The following is an 18,669-nucleotide window of genomic DNA, read 5'->3' as shown; positions in this document are numbered from 1 at the left end:
TCAGAGCAGGGTGGAGGAGGAGCCCGCGGGGTCGGGCGGGCCCGAGGGGGCTGTGCTGGAGTAGAATTTCTTCTGGGAGCGCAGGAGCGGGGTCTGCGTGTCCACATCCCGGCGGGAGCCGCGCTTCAGCGACAGGAACACGTGCTGGGTCCAGCCGTACACCAGGCAGTTCAGCAGCCCCTGGGAAGCTGCGGTGAGAGCCTGGGAGAGAGGGAGCACAGGGGAATGAGGGATCCCAGCACTGCTCCGTGCTCTGGGATCCATGGAAAACCTCCCCCTCCCAGCAGGATTTTATCTTCCCTGTGATAGAGAATTTATCTTCCCATTTATTTTAATAAATGTTCAATGAATATCTAATGAAATATAAATGCTATATAAATAGAGAATATATTTTATGTGTGTTTATATATTAAATAAATATAATAATTTAGTATATATAGTATAAATCTATAGCTATGAATAAAATGTCTAACTTCTGCATCAGGCACAAGAAGGAGCTGGACAAGTGTTATTAAGGAATCACATCCCCCTCCCAGCAGGATTTTGTATTCCCTGTGATACAGAAATTGTGCTGTTATTTTAATAAATGTTCAATGAATATCAAATATAAATGCTATACAAATAGAGAATATTTTTAAAATATGTTTATATATTAAATAAATATAATAACTTATATAGAGAACTATAACTATAGTATATATAGTGTAAATCTATAACTACATAGATATAATTTAATAAAATGTCTAACTTCTGCATCAGGCACAAGAAGGAGCTGGACAAGTGTTATTAAGGAATCACATCCCCCTCCCAGCAGGATTTTATCCTCCCTATGATAGAGAAATTGTGCTGTTATTTTAATAAATCTTCAATTATTGTCTAATTAAATATAAATGCTATACAAACATAGAATATATTTTATGTATGTTTATATATTAAATAAGTATAATAACTTATCTAGATAACTGTAACTATAGTATATATAGTATAAATCTATAACTATATAGATATAATTTAATAAAATGGGTAACTTCTCCATCAGGCACAAGAAGAAGCTGGACAAGTGTTATTAAAGAATCACATTTGGAGATTTAGGGACATAGGGTAACAAAACCAATTTCTGGGGATCCTTTCTAGTCCTGTTTGCTGCAATTTCCATGACCACAGAATCAGTGAGGTTGGAAAAGACCTTTGAGGTCACCAAGTGCAAACATCCACCCAGCAGCCTGCTCACCACTAAACTGTTGAGATTTTGGTACTGAGACCTTTTCATGCCTGTGAAGAACATAAACCACCAAACCAAGATCTTTGTCAATCAAAATCAGACTTGGGCTCACACAGCAGAGATCCAGCAGGGATGAGGGCAGGAGAACTCAAGGTGAGAAGGCAGAGGCTGCAGGGACAGACATTTACCTGCAGGATCAGCAGAGCCATGTAGATTTTGCTGGTTGTTGAAGCAGTCAGTTTGAGCATCCCAAGGAGCACAGCTGTGGAAAGGGATGGATGGGAGGGTGAAGTTAACCCCACCTCTCTGGGGCTCCACAGGGGGATGATGTGGGAGGAACTCTCTGCTCACCTGGGGCCCAGCAGCAGAAGAAGGCAATGGGGTAAAAAACCACTCGTTGTTCCACCATCTTAATCATGGCCCACTGCTGATCCCCCAGGAACCCTGTGGAGTTCACAAACCTCTTGTACAGCCCCCGGGCCTGACTCAGGATAACCTGGAAAAGAGCAGGCAGATGTTATTGGACAGGCTGGGATCTGCTGGGTTCATCCAGGATGGATCCCAGCCTATCCAACCTTTCCACACAGCACTGAAACTCTGTGGGAGGTGTTGTTCTGCACGTGGCCTTTTCTAAACTGAAGACTCTGAGTTGATTTTAGAATTATTAAATTGTTTAGGCTGGAAAAGATCTCTAAGATCATGGAGTCCAACCATTAATCACCTCTTGCTGACCCATGCAGGAGGTGATCTCTTCTGCCAATCTCCAAGCCTTTGAAATCCTGCTAAATATTTCTGGGATGGGTTGACAGAACACAGAACTCCAAAGGGATTTATCTGGTGGCACAGTGGTATTTTCCCTCCCCTACCACCCCTTCCAAAAGGGAGGCAGCACCACACAGTTATTCCCCTGCCCTATTTACCAAAAACATGGAGTGAGCAGACAGGGGGGAAAGGATTGAAAACTGAGAGCAGGTTTAGATGGGATATTGGGAGGAAATCCTTCCCAGAGAAGTTGTGGCTGCCCCATCCCTGGAAGTGTCCAAAGCCAGGCTGGACAGGGCTTGGAGCAACCTGGGACAGAGCAAGGTGTCCCTGCCCATGGCAGAGAGCGACACTGGATGAGCTCAAAGATGCCTTCCCACCCAAACCATTCCATGAGCTCAAGGATGCCTTCCCACCCAAACCATTCCATGAGCTCAAGGATGCCTTCCCACCCAAACCATTCCATGATTCCATGATTTCCCAGCCTCTGGAGCCACTCGGGGCTCCACAAGCCCCAGCCTTACCAGGATGGCCACGAAGCTGATGAGGAAGGACACGAGGAAGACGCCGATGCCGTAGAAATGCATGGCGCGGCAAACGGAGCCGCTCAGGCCCTGCGGCGCGCTGGGGGGCTCGGCCACCTCCGTGTGCATCAGGAGACACCTGGGGACACAGGGGACAGCCTGAGCTCCTGCCAGCCCAGCAGGGCAGCCCTGGGGCTGTGCCTCAGCAAGGCAGGGAGCTCACCCGTGCTTCTGGCTGAAGTTCTGGTAGCAATTACTGCTGTTGCCCAGGCAGAACACCGGCACCATGAGGAGGAAAGGGATCAGGCTGGAGGAGAAATGACAGCACAGTCATGGGTTATTGCAGGTATTGCACTGCTCCACTTGGGCACTGCTTGGTTTTTCTCCCATCACTACAGAGGTCTTTAAAGTTGTTTTTATTGGCACTGCTATGGAAAAGTATTTTATCAGCTTTACCAGTGTTGAGGCTTTCATTTGTGAGGGCTAATCATTGGTAAAGGGAAACCTTCTAGAAAACCACATCCAGTTAATAAAGTTATCATTAACTTGGTTGAAAAAAACCTCTTACTCTGCATTCATGAGGTTGCTCTGTTGTTAATTATGAGCTTTACAGTCTTTTTAGTAAAACTTGATTTAAAACAAGTGGGAAGCAGGGATAGGCACAGTGCAGTTTGCCAAATCCACACTCTCCCACTAGGGAGAATTAACAAAATCCACACCCTGTGCAGGGAGAATTAACTCTCACCAAATCCACACCCTGTGCAGGGGGAATTACCTCTCACTAAATCCACACCCTGTGCAGGGAGAATTAACTCTCACCAAATCCAGACCCTGTGCCAGGGAGAATTAACTCTCACCAAATCCACACTCTGTGCCAAGGAGAATTAACTCTCCCCAAATCCACACCCTGTGCCAAGGAGAACGAAATCTTACCTTGACAAGATCGTTGCTATTCGGCCAACACAACTTGCATAATCTACAACCTGCAAAATGCAAAAATCTTAATTAAATTATTTCTGTACAGCCCCTGGTTCACAGGAAGCAGCTTCCAGGGAGGATTCAGCAGCTGAGGGGGATCTGCCCACCCTAAACTTCCAGGTGGAATATGTGGGATACGAAATTTGCTATCTCTGGGGGAGCTGTGCAGGGCAGTGGGGCTGATGGGTTTGTTGGGAAGAGCTGTATAAGGAATGTTTTGTTATCTGGTAGGAATATCTGGGGTATTCCCAGCCTGGTCATGGCAGTGGTGGTGCCTCCCTGCCCTCCCTGTTTGGGTGTGAGGGAGGAATGAACTGCAAGGAGAGATTTTGGTCACAGGGTGTGTGAAGTATTTGCTCAGCCTGCAATGCAGGGAGGTTTTTCCTGAGTGTTGTGTCCTTGTCCCTGGGTTCCCAGCCTTTACAGCAGTCCTGCTCACCTGGGGGGGCACCCTGAACAGGTTCTGGTTGTATTTCACCTTGAGGTCCATATACAGGTGCCAGGTGTAGTTGACAGTGTAGAGAAAAGAGGCCACGTAGAATATCTGAGAAATAAAACCAGAATTTCAGTCCTGGAAGAACAATTCCTGGAGCATGTTCAGCTCCTCCCAAATCCCATGGAACAGAGGCAGGATGATGAACACCTGCCAAAGGTGAGGGTCTGAGCCAGGTTGGAAATTCCCACCTTAAACCACACAAAAGCAGCTTCACTTTAGCCTCAGACAGGACAACTACTGACAGCAGAACTGTCTTAGAAATAAAAATCTTTGTGATCTGGCTCATTTTTTTGGCTCAGAGCCTGGCAATGAGGGTTTCAGAGGCACTTGGACCTTCTCAATGCTATGTCCATCAGGAAACACAGCACAGATGTGACATTTAGATTTCCTTCTTGCATAATAAGCTCACTAGGCAGAGAATTCACGGAAACAGAAAACAATTGGATATTTCAAGAGGAATGTGAGGGCAGATATTCTCTGCCCTCAGCCTGAGTTAACATCCCAAAAACCTCTTTTTTTCCTCCATGGGAAAGGGGAGAAAAGATAGAGCACACTGAAAATTTCATAGCTTTTGATTCCAGCTTGAGATGAGTCTAATTTTCTAAAACTTCCTATAAACCTCCCTAAATCTTGATCAAATTTGTTTCCATATTTATGCTTACTCCAGGTTGCCTAATCAGACCATGTAAATGCCTGTGCTGTGTTTGTCACAGGAAACACAAACTGCAGTGGCAAAGAGGAAGGGCTGGACAAGGGAATTTTTTATTTTTTATTGTGGCTTTGCTATCCTTCGCCAAAAAGATAAGGAGCACAGGTTTGCCACCCTGGTATCATCCAGGGCTGGGAAAGTGGGCACTAAACAAACCTGGCCTCCTTCACTGAGGTTGTGAATGCTCTTGGCTGGCTCAAGAGGCTGAGTCCAAGGGCTGCCACAGAACATTGCAGTGACTTTCCAGCTCATTAAATGAGTTTTAATGAGGGGTTGTTACCCTTTCCCAGCTACTTCCAGAGAAGGCCAAAACAGCCCACAAGGATCATTCTCCTGCACTTCAGGACGCCTGGGAGAGGCTCATGAAATGTCAGTGCTGCCTTCTGGAACAGAGAGCCAAATGCCACTTGTGAAGGTGCCAGGAAGGGAAGGTTTGGGAAGGGAAGGTTTGGGAAGGTTTGGGAAGGGAAGGGAATTCTGCTCTCCTGAGCCCCAGCTTTGGGGCTGGGGACAGTCCTGCAGCATTGGCCATGAGGAGCTAAAGCAGAGACACAAGAATCCCTCATTGTCCCACTTGTGTGGCTCCCATTGTGCTGCCCAGCGTGAGCAGAGCCTGCCAGGACTTTATTAGGCCACTGGAACTGAACTGGAAGGATGTGGGGGAGTTGTGCAATTAAAACCACAATATCTGTTCTGGACTTCATTATTGCAATGCAGGACAGCAAAGGGAGCAGTGTTTACATTCATATCAATCAAAGCTGTGGGGCTGAAAGAGGGAAAATCCAAGAACAAAGCAATCTCCTTCTTTATGATACAGTTTGGGCACTGGGCAGCTCCATCCACTGCAACATCAGCCTGTGATGGCAAATAATGGCAAAGAGCCTGAATAAAGCAAAATATTGCCCTGCTCCTAAGGCAGTGCCTTGAGACACCACAAGGACTCCAGTGTGAGCCTCTCCAAGGGTGAGACAACTTTCCTTGCAGGGAAATTCCACATGGATTTGTGCTGCCAGGAGCTGTTCCAATGCACATTCCCTACTCCAACCTCCACTTCTGCCACAAGAGCAGCATCAAAACTTACAGAAAATATCCCAAATATCCACCATGTTACAATGTTGCAGAATGGGACAGGTTGGCAGGGAGAAGTGACATCATGTTTTAAATAAACTCACATAGAAATCAAACTTCCAGTAAACACAAACCCTGCTGGGCTGTCCCTGCCCATCCTCACCTCAGCTCATCTGACACCTGCTGGGTGCTGGTGTGCAGAGAGGCCCCAGGTGTTTGTGAGACACCCAGCAGCACAGTGAGACATTTATTTACTCATTCCATCAGCTCCCAGATCCCTCCTGCCCTGCAGAATCTGCTGGTTCAACCTGTTACCGGCTCCTTCTTCTGCACAAGGTGTTCCCACCTCTCAAGGGCACTGCAGGCTGGTGGGTGAGGAGGTCCTGCACTCTCACGTGCCCTGGGGGAAGGTTGCTATGGCAAGGGCTCCGTTTGTTTTCATTTCTCCCAGAGCAAACACAGCCACAGCTCCTGCCAGGCACAATCCGGCTCTGCCACCCAGGCTGTCCCTGCGCTGTGGGGACTGGGGGTGGCACACAGGGGACACTGCCTGAGGTCAGGGTGTGACTCTGCTCAAGGCCAGCTCTGCCCACCCAGCAGGAACACAAAGCCCCCACCTTGTCCCATCCTGTGTTGGTGTCCCTGAAAAGCCACAGGCTGGAATAGTGAGGGCAGAGAAGAGCCAGAAGTGCAAGGGAGCTGAGAAATTATGGGCATATTTTCCACAGCCAAATTATTTCTCCTCTAGCAGTGCAAATTGCCTCCAGGCCATAAAAATATCACATCAGCTGAAAGAACTGTTCCCCAGGCAAGGGAAACAGCTCAGGAACAGCCTCAGTCCTGCTTTGCTCCTTCCACCTTCCAGCTCTGAAAGCCTCTCCCAAGCTCTCCTCATTTTCCCATCTTAAAAACATCTTTGATGTCATTCTGCATCATTCCCAAGTGGCCAAGTTACCCAAACCTCACTGTTTCTCTCAACAGGAACAGACTGTGGAGCCAGCAGGGCTGGAGGGACCAGAGATGAGCCTGGAGTAGAACAGTTGCTCTCACCACCCTCAGCAACACATTTGTACCCCCAAAACAGCTGCTGAAACAACCCTGGGCTGCAGGAACCCATCCCCAGACACACAGCAGCAGGAACAATTCCATCCTGCACCGGCAGCTACTTCCCTGCCCTCTCTGAGGCACATGGAGATCCTTTCCAGCTCTGGATGCTGCTGTTCCATGAGGACATTCAGTTCCCAGTTGTGGGTGCCACCCCACTCTCAGGGAGCTGCCTGAGCCCACACATCAAAGCTTCCAAAAGCCCCTTGATCCTCCCTGCCATATCCTTTAAAAGGAAAAAATTAATTCCAGAGATCATTTATGAACTCCCACGCTCAGCTGGACCCTGCAGAGGTTTTTGAGAGCTGAGATTTCCAAGGCCTGGTGTTGAAATGGGAACTGGGTGAGGCAATAACAAACTGTCAGGAAAACAGTGCTCACCCTCCCTACCCCAACTGGTGCCCAGCACAGGGATCAGCTGAGTCACTGGGACACAGGCTGAGCTTGTGCTGGTCCTTGGGAAGAGCAAGAACTGGGATGTTCATGTGAGGAATTTAAATCTGAGCTCAAAAGTCACAGAATGTGTCTGTTCCTGCCCAGGCTGGAGGAAGCACGAAGAGAAATGGAAAAGCTGCCATGTGAGAGCAGAGATCCATGGGCATGGATCCAACAGGACAGAGATCCAGTCCCATCTGCTCATTTCACACCAGCAACCACCAAATCCCACCTTCTCCTCCTCTCACACACCAGAGGATCCCAAACCCCAGTGCCATGATCTCCCTTTTCCACACAAAGCCAAGAGAAACAGCCCCAGGGCCAGGCTCTGATCACCAGCGAGGTTAATTATGACAAATGACAAGGTTAATGACAGAATGTGGTGCCAAGGCCACTCACCTGTCCCGTGGCCTGCAGGTTGTAGCAGATGAGGTCCTGCTGGGAGGTGGGTGAGCTGTAGAGCAGGGCCCCAGCCAGCCAGCACATGCCCAGCAGCAGATCTGAGAGGCTCAGGTAGAAAAGTGGACGCACCTGGAAAAGGGAAAAAGGAAAATCTCAGCAGGTGTGAGTGGAGTCACAGCCCTCCCACCCCTCAGCTGCAGTTTTACCTCCTTATCAGACATTTAATACAGCCTTCCAATGGTTTTTCTGCAGGTGAGGAAAGTTTTTCAGTAGAAAAACCTCACTGCAAAGTTGTTTTGAAAGCCTGAATTGAGGGGAAGTGGGGCATAAGTGGCACTTTGTGGAGGGATGGTTTACCCTCAGGGAAGCACTGTGACAGCATTTCTGAGACCAGTCAATTCATCTTCACCCTAAAAAAAGTGTCCTTTACTTTAAAAGCCAAGCAAGCTCAAAGAAAAGTTACCAGATGAAAACTTTTCAGGCTCTACTCCTGAATATCATCCTTGTTTTCAGTCCTTTAAAACTCCCACACCAATTCCAGCAGAAAGATGAATTGTGCTCAGACATCAGTCCCAGGTTATCTGGTGTTATCTGAACACTGTCACCTCCCAGCTCTTCTCCCACAACTCTCCTTGCAGGGAAATTCCACATGGATTTGTGCTCTCAGGAGCTGTTCCAATGCACATTCCCTACTCCAACCTCCACTTCTGCCACAAGAGCAGCATCAAAACTTACAGAAAATATCCCAAACATCCACCATGTTACAATGTTGCAGAATGGGACAGGTTGGCAGGGAGAAGAGACATCATGTTTTGAATAAACCCACATAGAAATTAAACTTCCAGTAAACACAAACCCTTCCTCAGCTCTAGAATGACTTGAAACACATTTTTCTATGAGTTCCATGTCATTTCAGCTGATGAGTAAGGTTGGGTTTATTTTACAAGCAGGATTAATTTCCACTGAGAGCCATTACTGCTGGAAAGGAGTCATGTCTCCTTTAACAACAATTTCCAGCCCATTTCCAGTTTGCACACACTGGCCAGGACTGTAAACACTGCAGGAAAACATTGGTGCAAAAATTCTGGCCAACATTTTCTTTGTTAGTGGCAGAGCAGAGACTCTGGAAAAGCAGCCTAATTACCTACATTCTTAATTAAAGCCTTTGGTACCTCATTTTCAGCATCCAGGAGAGAAAATTGTGGTGTTTTTCTTTCCCTACAGAAAATGATAATTCCAAACACAGCATGGAAATGCTTCAGCAGGCTTTGATTTTGTATTTCTTTTCATGGAGCTGAGCTTTTGGTGAGATTTGCCTCAATATTGTCCTGGAAGTAAATGTATGCCACCCATCAGGTTGTGTTTTACTTGTTCCCATGTGCAGTGAGAGCTTAGGAAGAGTGATAAGAGTTAAGGTAGATTGAGCAGATTTGTCCTTAGGGTGTGAAGGAGCACAAGGCACAAAGATCTGGAGTTAATTTTAATTTTTTTAACCTATAAATGCCTTTTTTTAACCAGGCTTTTCCTCACTGGTGCAGAAATGAAGCCCTGGCACAGCAGGCTGGGAGCACTGTCCAGTTTGTGATCGAGGCAGGTTAAACCAAACAGATCTAAAATAAGCAAAGAAGGCACTTTTGCAATCCAACAGGTGACCTCTGTCTCCAGCACAAGTGCCCTTGCAGCAAGGCACTGCTGGTGGGCCCAGGAGCTGTTCTGGATAAAGAAGGAGGTGACACAGGGACACGTGTGGCTCTGGCTTGAAAAAGGGGAAAGAAAATTACCACTGGTATTTATAAAATAGAGGAAGGGACTGCAAAGATGTAATGATTTCCATCCTGCAGCACACACGGGGGTTTGGCTCTCTGGCCATGGCCCAGGCACATGCTGAGCTGAAGGTTCCTCCTCAAACCTGCTGAGCTGAGGTTTCTTCCTCAAACCTGTTCAGCTGAGAGTTCTTCCTCAAATGTGTTGGGCTGAGGGTTCTTCCTTGCTTGCCATCACCTCTTCTGAATGATTTACCTCAGGCTGAAGGGTTTTATTGACCCCATAGAGACAGAGAGCAAGCTTCAAGAATGCAATATTTGATTTCTGAGGTTGGGGCAGGAAGGGAAGTGTTTCTAAGATCCTTCTCCTCCCAGCCTCCAGAGCTGTTTATTTTTAAATGTTTTGCTGTGGCTCCTCATGACTCAGGGAATAATCTGTTTGTGGCTAGCCTTGATATGGATCACTTCCAACCCTTTTTGTTTACAAACTTCCACTTGAGCCCTGAGACATGAGGACAAGACTATGGGGAAGTTGATGGAGATTTTGTCACTTTTGAAACCCAGATCTCCCCTGGCAGCAGAGGAGCCTGGAAGGCTGATGCAAACCAGTCCCTCCAGCTGGCATCCAGCCCTCCTCTCCGGATCTGCAGAAATAATCTGAGCAGAAACATCTGGAGCCTCTGGAGCAGGAAGGGCCCATTGCTGACCTGGAGCCATGAGTGGCTCATGAGCAGCTCCCAAGCCACAGCCCCATCACATGACTGAGAGCAGAAGGGCTCCTGAGCACCCAGGCCATGGGAGCCAGCAGGATGAGGCTGCTGAGTCACAGCAGGACACTGCCAGCCCTGCTCCACATCATTCCAGAGAGAGAACCCCAGCAGAAATCACATCTGGAGCTTCCCAGGTGCAGATGTGGTTGAAGGAGACTTTGATGAGTACCTTGAGCAGCACAAGCTCAAGCAGGTTTTCTATCCCAGCTCTAAGGTGAAGTCCCAGCCTTCTTCTAAGGTGAATTCCCATTCTTCCCTGGGGATTCATGGAGATCTCCACAGTTTATTCTGGGTGTGCTGGGCAGAGCATATCCACAGGCTGGCTGGGAGCAAGGTCCTCCCTGCTGTAAGTGGGACAGCTTTGCCCTGCAAACATGGACTCATGTTCTCCTTCCCACCGTGTCATCCAACAAAGTGTCAGCTGCCTGCATTCCTTGCTTCTCCAGGGATAGCTCCAGGAATTCCCTGAAAGTCCCATCCTCTGGGCTGCAGATCAAATCCATGATGTACAAAGAACATGAAGACGAAGGAAGGACAAATACAGCTGCTGCCAGCTCCACTGACTTTCAGGCTGAGCCTGCAAACCCTGCACAGCAAATCCCAACTTCACAGGGATCAGCTTGGCTCACTGCCCCCAGGAAGTCCTGGACACACAGAGGGACTGCGTGTGGACACCCAACCCTGGCAGGATGTGATGGAGGCTGTGGGGTCAGTTTTAGTAGCACACCTGCCCAGAGAGACTCCTCAGAGACAGCCAAAACCCAACCCTTATTAAAGCATTTCTGCAGGGGCAGCTCCAGTTTGCACTCCAGCAGCTTTGTGCACGACTGCTCAGCCCCCCAGGAGTTTGGCCCCACTGAGGAGGGCACACCAAGAAATCCCTGCTCCAGGAATGACTGGAGGACTTTCCTGGAGCAGCAGAAAGCTGCAGGAACCTGCTTCTCCCTGCAGAAGCACAGGTTCAAGGTCAGCCCTTTCACCTCCTACCAAGACAAAGAGCCCAATTCTTAGCAAGCCATTTGCCTCCCAGCTATTAAACAAGTTTTAACCACATAACCCTGAGAACTGCAGCTGCTCCTAAGGGAAAGTCTGTGCTAAAGGTGTGACCCACGTAGAGGGAATGACACCACAGCTGAGGGAGGGAGAAGGAAGCTCAGACCTTACCTCGGGGGACCGCACTGCGTTTTGGAAGACGGCGTAGGCAATAATTGAGCTGGAACCTACAACGCTGAGAAAACAAAGCACAGGTTGGGACAGGAGCGCGTCTGCCTCGCTGGGAGACGCGAGTTCTCTTTTTTTTTTTTGCTTTTCTGGGTAAAATCACCTTCGCCACAGTAACTCAAGGGGCAGCGTGTCGTACCTGAGCATGGCCATGGTGAACTGGATCCACTGGAGCGCGGAGTAGACCTGGGGAGAAGGACGGGAGGGAGCTCAGGTGACACCGGGTCCCGGGAGAAGCGGGCAGCACGGGCCGGGGACGGGGAGCCCGGGGAGAAGGACGAGGATCAAGAATCGGGGATCGGGATGGGAGCGGGCAGCGCGGAGCTGGCAAGGTGGACAGGCGGGTCCCGGAGAAGAGCGGGCAGCACGGACCGGGGACAGCGGGGTCCCGAAGAGGAATAAGCAGCACAGACCGGGGACTGGGGACAGCGGGGTCCCGAAGAGGAATAAGCAGTACAGACTGGGGGAGGATCGTGCAAGGCTGCCGGTGCCGCCGGGCACGGAGCGGGGCGCAGGGCTGGGGCAGGACTGTGAGGGGATGGACGAGAAGAGACGCGCACAGCGAGGTCCCGGGGAGGGGACAGCCGCTGTCCCGAGGGGTGCCGGTGCCGGCAGGGCTCGCTCACCTCCTGCCAGCCCCCATCCAGCCGGTCCGCCTCGGCCGGCAGGGCCATGGGTACCGCCGCCGCCGCCGCACCGCTCCGGGGCTGCGGGCACCGCCCGCGCTCCGCCCCGGGGCCGCACCGCGCCCGGCCCCCGCCGGCGGGGCCGGCTGCGGGGAGCGCCCGGTGCTAGAGAGGGGCTGAGGGGACAGGAGCCTGGGGCAAACAGCGGGATTGGCGTCCCGGGCACCGGCGTCCCGCGCATCCCTCCGGGGGCAGAACCGGCCGAGCCCCGGTGGGCGGGCTCGCTCCGGTCACCGCCGCCCCGGGCTCCCCTCACGGAGCCGCCCTGAGGCGACCCCGCGGAGCCTCGGTCCCGCCCATCCGTGACGTCACCAGCGCCCGGGGGCGGGAAGGCGCTTCGGGGAGCGAGCGGCGGCTCTGAGGGGGCTGCTGCCCTCAGGGAGACCGGGCGCGGTTCCTTCAGGGTCCCGGGGGCTGCTGCCCTCAGAGAGACCGGGCACGGCTCCTTCAGGGTCGCGGGGGCTGCTGCCCTCAGAGAGACCGGGAACGGCTCCTTCAGGGTCCCGGGGGCTGCTGCCCTCAGAGAAACCGGGCACAGCTCCTTCAGGGTCCCGGGGGCTACTCCTCTCAGAGAAACTGGGTACCGCTCCTTCAGAATCCCGCTGCTTCCCTCAGGGAGCCCGGGCACGGTTCCCTTAGAATCCTGCGGGCTGCTCCCCTCAGAGATCCCAGGGACTGCTCCCTTCACAGATCCAGGGCACGGTCCCCTCAAGCGCTGCTCCTATCAGGGCCTGCTCCCTTCAGAGTCACGGGGAATGGTTCCCTCAGTGCTTCGAGAACGGCTCCCCTCAGAGGACGATTCCCTCAAGGTCTCCGGGGCTGAGCCAGGCGGGACAAATCTCCACACAGCGCTCCCAAGGACAGCCCGCCATGCCGGGGTCCCTCCTCTGCCGCTCCTGAGGGGAGAGAGCTCCGGGCCACCCTCGGCTCCCCTCAGCCGTCACAGCCTCCCCTCTGATCACTGTAGTTTTTCTATAGTGATTAAGAAGCAGCTCTGAAGTGGAATTTTTTTTTTTATTATAGCATTATTAATACATTTTATCTCGCAGCAACATCTGCTCCTTGTACCCACCCCCAAGATTCAAAAGGCAGCAAAGCTCCCACAGGAATCAGTTTTGTTTAAAGCATACTTTTAAGGTAAAACTTACAGGTGTTTTTCTCTTTTCAACCATGTCACCCTGACCAGGGCTTCAGCATCTTCCAGAAGCATCCAAATTCCACAGAGTCTGAACTGCACAGTTCTGAGGACTGACCTGATCCTTGGGCCAGGCATCTCCTTTTAAATAACACACATGAGGCTTCTAAGGACACAAATACTTCTGCTTCCTCTTACAAGACCTCATTTTCAAATATTCAGAACTACCAAACACTGATGAGGATTCAGTTTGAGAGTGTCAATTGTTTCTGGAGGCTAGAAAAAAAACATTTTGTTTATGAAAGTTTGGACAGGTAAAACACTTCTTCAGCTGTAAGAAAACTCATCCAAATTTACCTCTGAAAACCTGATTTTTTTCACAAACTGGTGAGACTGAGTGTAATAGCACCTCAAGGAGACTCTGCCCTTGCTCAGAACTCACTTCACTGTGTCAAGGTATCACAAAGGATTTCAGGAGAATATTTAATGAAATGGCTGCTCTGGACAGAAAATGAGGGGCATGCTGTGAACTGTCTTCACTGCCAGCACTTGGCTGATACCCAAAGCAAACAGGGACAGAAGCCATGGAAGGGGAAGGCAGAAAAAGGAAGCTCTGAGTCTCTCAGTCAACAACAGGTAAGAACAAGACTTAGAGCCAAAATGGGACAACACAAGGAGTGTGAGGGGTAGATTAACAAGCATAAAACCCAAGGACATTACAGACAGAAAAAGGTGGGGAAGTAGAGGGAACCCAATCTGTACCTTACCCAGCATGTAAGATGGAATGAGAGACTGAATTCTGTTATTTGTTAGCCAGGGAACAGCTGTAAAAACCACCAGGAATGAGCTTCTGGCCAATCTAGAGCTTTTTTTTTGTTGTTGTTGTCTGCTTTAACACTGTTACTGGATAGCATTGCACAATACTTGCTGTGTCTTGCTCTTAGGTGATTTTCCCAACATTTACAATACTGTGTTTTTAAGGAATGTCTTCCTCTAGATCTTCTAAACTGAGAATCCCAGAAGGAGATCTGCTGCCCTCTTGAAGTCAGCGGGAAGTTTGCTTGCATTAAGGAGAACTGGTTAGGACTCTTGACAATGTTTCACAGCTTGTAGAAGAGTTCTCCAACACATCAGAGCTCATCTTTGTCACTATTCTTCTTCCGGAAAGAAGTGAGGATATTGAGGCTTTTCTGGAGCTCCTCCTTCTTTCCATCACTCATCTTGTTCTTCTCGATCAGCTTGGTGATTCGGACGACTTCGTTAGCAGCAAACTCCTCTCCCTGCTCCAAGATCTTGCTCATAATTTTCAAGTATTGCTCTGCCGACTTCTTCTCGGTTTCTTTTGCTTTTCCTAAATTCTCCTGGCCCTTTTTCAGGAGGGCCTGGCGATCAGATTTCTCTGTGGTGCTCATGAATTTGCTGGCCAGCACATCATACTCCTTCAGGCAGCCTGGCATGCCCAGGTAGATGCCATTACTCTTCAGCCAGCGCTGAATAGCCCCAGCCTTGATCTCCCCACCATAAAGTAAAGGATTTTTAAAGTCACCATCCTGGAACAAGTAAAAAACAGGGAATTTTTCCTTGTCCAGCTTGTACTTCTCTCCCAGCTCAGTGTTCAGTTTATCACCGTAATCTGTCAAGGGACAACAAAACACAGAAAAGCACAGTTAATCAAAAATTAAATTAGGATTCCCTCCCACACAAATATTTGTAGGCAGAGCTTCAACATGTCCTAATAACCTGTCTGCCAGGAAATCACAGAGTCATGGAAATATCCTGAGCTGGAAGGGACCCAAAAGTTTCACCGAGTCCAACTTCCAGTCCTGCTCAGGACACCCCAAAATCCCAAATATTCCCTGAGCTCTGGAAGCCTTGGGGCCCTGACCATTCTCTGGAGAGCCTGTTCCAAGGAAATGCCACACACTGAAATAAAAACACCTCATGAAATCATTTGTGCAAGGCAAACTTTCAGTGGCTTTTCCAAAGAAAAAGACTTTAATGGTGTTTTGCTATGACTGTGAGAGTGTAAGGCATTGGCAGGACCTTTTGTATAAACCCTGTTCTCCTTGTGGGAAATCAATACTCTTTTTCCTCTTATTTTCCTCTATCCATTGATTTTATCTGATTTTACAGTGAAATAAGAGTTTTTCCTGTCAGTGTGCAGAGAATGATTTGGTTCTGACAGCATGCCAAGCTACAAGACATTTACTCATCTCACAGAAATGATATTTATTCCTGAGGACAGAAAACAAAGCCATTTCAAATATGCTCCCTAGAGTATTCCACATATGCTTAGAAATATCAGAGTGGGTAAAACTTCACAGTTTGATAATTAAACCTAAATTCTTAATTCAACCTCCAAAGCCAGAGCACATCAGGTGACAGTGATCTGTTTTTCACTCTTTTTCTCTTAAACCCAGTCACAATCACATCGAGTTAGAGCAGCCACAGTGCAAGAACCCCTTGCTGTGCTGCCCCAGGCTTTGCTGCATGGAATTAATCACACTAAATATTCTTTGTCTGACCATGGTTGTAGCTAAAGCACGATTCTTGTGAGCTCTGCTCCCTGCATGTGGGACAAAAAGGTTTCTCTCAGCAAAGAAGGGGAAAAAAAAAAGGCAAGAATTGCAGGGGATGAGGAGGTGGCAGCAGTTCAGCAGCGTGGGCTGGCTCCTCATTACCCAGCCCAGATGGATCAGCAGCTCTCCCACGCACAGCCAGGGCAGGAGCTCCACTCTCACATCCATCCCTCCCCCAGAACTGCTCAGAACCTGCAGAAATCACACTGCAATGTATTCCCTCCCCACCAGCCCACACTGTTTGCAGAGTTCCTCACCTGATATTCCCACTTCTGCCACCAGCAGATCCTCACTGGAGCCTGAGCTCTCCGCCAGCTTTTTAAACTCATCTTGTTTCTCACCATAGGGATATTGTGTGTCAAACTTCACAAGGACAAACTTGTGCTTTGGAATGACCTAAAACAAGAAGGAAAAGGGGAAAAGACAAAACAAAACTTGATCATTTCAGGTCTGAGCAATGTACAAGTTGTTTTTGCTTGTCCTTTTTTCCTGTGCAATGGGGAGATGCAGAGGAGAATGGAAATTTGATATAATTATGGCCTTTGAGAAATGACTCAGTGTTGTGTGGAGGAAAGGCTGAGCTTTGGGTGTCTGTATTCCTGCACCAGATGATAAAGATAGTGTGTGGTAGGTTTAGGGGATAATGCCATAATTATAAGATTTGCTTATTGTAAATCTGACTGGCATCTTGGAAGAACATCAGCTAAAACACTGTCCAGTGGGACATGAAGGAGGAGAGAGGCCAAATGTAATTTCATGTCATTCTGAAGTGTCCCAACATGAGAGCTGCACTCCTGGCTGGGAGGGGACACAGGGAGGCAGTGCAGATGCTGGGAGTGTTGCACTGCTACATGAAATGGAGAATTCACATTTAACTGATTCCTCTTCACTTCAGCCTTGCTCTGCTCAGACGATGCCTTTTCCAATTAGTTTGGCAATGGACTCCGTCACCCCTCGGGGGATTTTCCCCTCCCTGCAGTGGAAGACCTTGCAAAATCTTTTTGTTCTCGCGAACAGGTTGAGGTTGCAGCACAGCTCCCCACCTACACAGCGCTCTGCCAGCCCTGCTCAGGCACTGCACATCTGCATGCACAGGTGGCTGCAGGCTCGGTCCCGGCCTGCCGAGCGGTCGGTGTCCCGGTGGGGAGCGCACCGGGCCCGGGGAAGATTCCGTCGTAGCAAAGTGATTTAGTGAAGGGAAAAAAAAACGATGGGGAAAAAAAAAAAAGCGCCTGTTGCTGTTTGATGAACAAGTGGAACCCAAGCAGCGCGCCCACGGCCCCGGCTCCATCCCCGCACGGTGCTGCCCTCCCTCAGCGGCACAGACAGCACAGCCCGGCCGAGGAGCGGCGGCTGCGGCCGCACCTCCCCGCGCCGGTACCGCCGGTACCGCCGGGCCGGACCCCGCGGCTCGGCTCCACTTGGACCGCGCCGATTGGCTGCCGGCCGCGGCCGCGGCGCTCCCATTGGCTGAGCGCTGCGGCCGCCGCGCTCCCATTGGCTGCGGCGCGGCCGCTCCGCCGGCACCGAGCGCTCCCCGCGCCGGCGGCGGCGGCAGCGACCCCGTGCCCGCGGCCCCGCCGCGCCCCCCGCCTTCCTCCCGGGCCGCGGGGCTGCCGCCGGCCGCGGGGATACACAGCCCAGTGCAGCCCCACGCCCGCCCCCGCAGCGCTCCGGCAGGCCCCCAGCGCCGTACCTTGTAGAAGGTGATGGTGTCGAGCGGCACGGAGCCCTTGGTGTGCAGCGTGCTGCCGCCGGGCAGCACCAGGCCGAGCAGGCAGAGCAGCACCGAGCCGGCGGCAGCCGCCGCAGCCATGGCGGAGCGCGGAGGGAGCGGAGCTGCGGAGCCACGTGACGGCGCGACGGCCGCCGCCGGGGGCTCGCCTCGCCCCGCCCCGCTGCCCGGGGCCACCGCGGGAGCGGCAGCGCTCGGGGGCGGGCGGGGGCTCCGGCACCGCGCGGGGAGCGGGCAGCGCGCACGGGCCCCCGGGACAGCAGCGCTGCTGGTGCCGGGGAAATAAGGACAGGAGAGCGGCTGAAGGCAGCAGAAAGGGTAGCAGGGAGAGGAGCCGTAGGGTGGGCACTGCCACAGCCCTCTCAGAGGTTTTTGTGCTGCCAGGGGAGATTTCACGCACTGCCAGCCCGCACTTGCACACAACGTGTCCTTATCGTGGAAAGACTGGATGAAAAGCAAGCAAGCACGGCAGAACGACAGACTGACAGCTCATCAAGTAAAAGCACTGAGCCATCCACGCTCCCACCCCCAGCAGACATCGTTCTGCACCTAATCCCCAGCTGGAAAACAATGAGCATTTTCCCTTTCTCCATCCTTCCTCTTAGCAGGATCTGCTTGTCCTGCACCAGCATAATCTGGCTTCACCACGGAGCTTACAAAGTGCAGACAAGCACTTTGATCACATCCAGACCATCCAGGCAGAAAAATGAGGCAGCAATACCGATTTGTAACGAAACTGACTTTTATATAAATTATAAACCCATCCAGTTTAAAGCAGTTCAGTTGCAGCTGTGTCACTTAAGTCCGTAGAAGGCTGAGGCGTACATATCTCCTACAGTCATAAATTAACAATAATCAAGGAAGAAAGTTCAGATAAGGCTGCAAATACAACAAAAAAAAATTCCCTAAGTTTACTAGCCGTTAAAATAAAGTCATGATTATCAAGGATTGCAAAATATAAATGCAATTTCTGAACAGTTAAAAAGTACAAAAATGATGGACAACACAAACAAGCATTGTACAGTTTGTCCTGTGTGTAGACAAAGCAGAGTAGGAGATTTCCAACCTTTATCTACATCA

General features: G+C 50.4%; 2 protein-coding genes across 2 annotated transcripts; both read right to left on the bottom strand.

Moving 5' to 3' along the window:
- TMEM116 (transmembrane protein 116) lies at positions 1–12,143 on the bottom strand. The gene is made up of 11 exons (XM_054289008.1): positions 12,081–12,143; positions 11,594–11,640; positions 11,398–11,461; positions 7,698–7,829; positions 3,926–4,030; positions 3,442–3,491; positions 2,732–2,815; positions 2,509–2,647; positions 1,574–1,718; positions 1,411–1,484; positions 1–201 (listed from the first exon to the last, which is right to left on the bottom strand). Exons 1-11 carry the CDS (start codon positions 12,126–12,128, stop codon positions 1–3), a joined length of 1,089 nt encoding a protein of 362 aa, XP_054144983.1. The 5' UTR covers positions 12,129–12,143.
- A 1,931-nt stretch (positions 12,144–14,074) lies between these two features.
- ERP29 (endoplasmic reticulum protein 29) lies at positions 14,075–17,707 on the bottom strand. The gene is made up of 3 exons (XM_054288852.1): positions 17,551–17,707; positions 16,112–16,250; positions 14,075–14,908 (listed from the first exon to the last, which is right to left on the bottom strand). Exons 1-3 carry the CDS (start codon positions 17,668–17,670, stop codon positions 14,406–14,408), a joined length of 762 nt encoding a protein of 253 aa, XP_054144827.1. The 5' UTR covers positions 17,671–17,707; the 3' UTR covers positions 14,075–14,405.
- Between the last annotated feature and the right edge of the window lie 962 nt (positions 17,708–18,669).

This window comes from Melozone crissalis, unplaced genomic scaffold (genome assembly GCF_028551555.1).
Source record: "Melozone crissalis strain CALT ecotype California unplaced genomic scaffold, PUWL_Pcris_2 ptg000063l_1, whole genome shotgun sequence".
NCBI classification, from domain to species: Eukaryota; Metazoa; Chordata; class Aves; order Passeriformes; family Passerellidae; genus Melozone; species Melozone crissalis.
The sequence above is the reverse complement of the archived record's forward strand: the minus strand, read 5'-3'. Positions and strand labels throughout refer to the sequence as shown.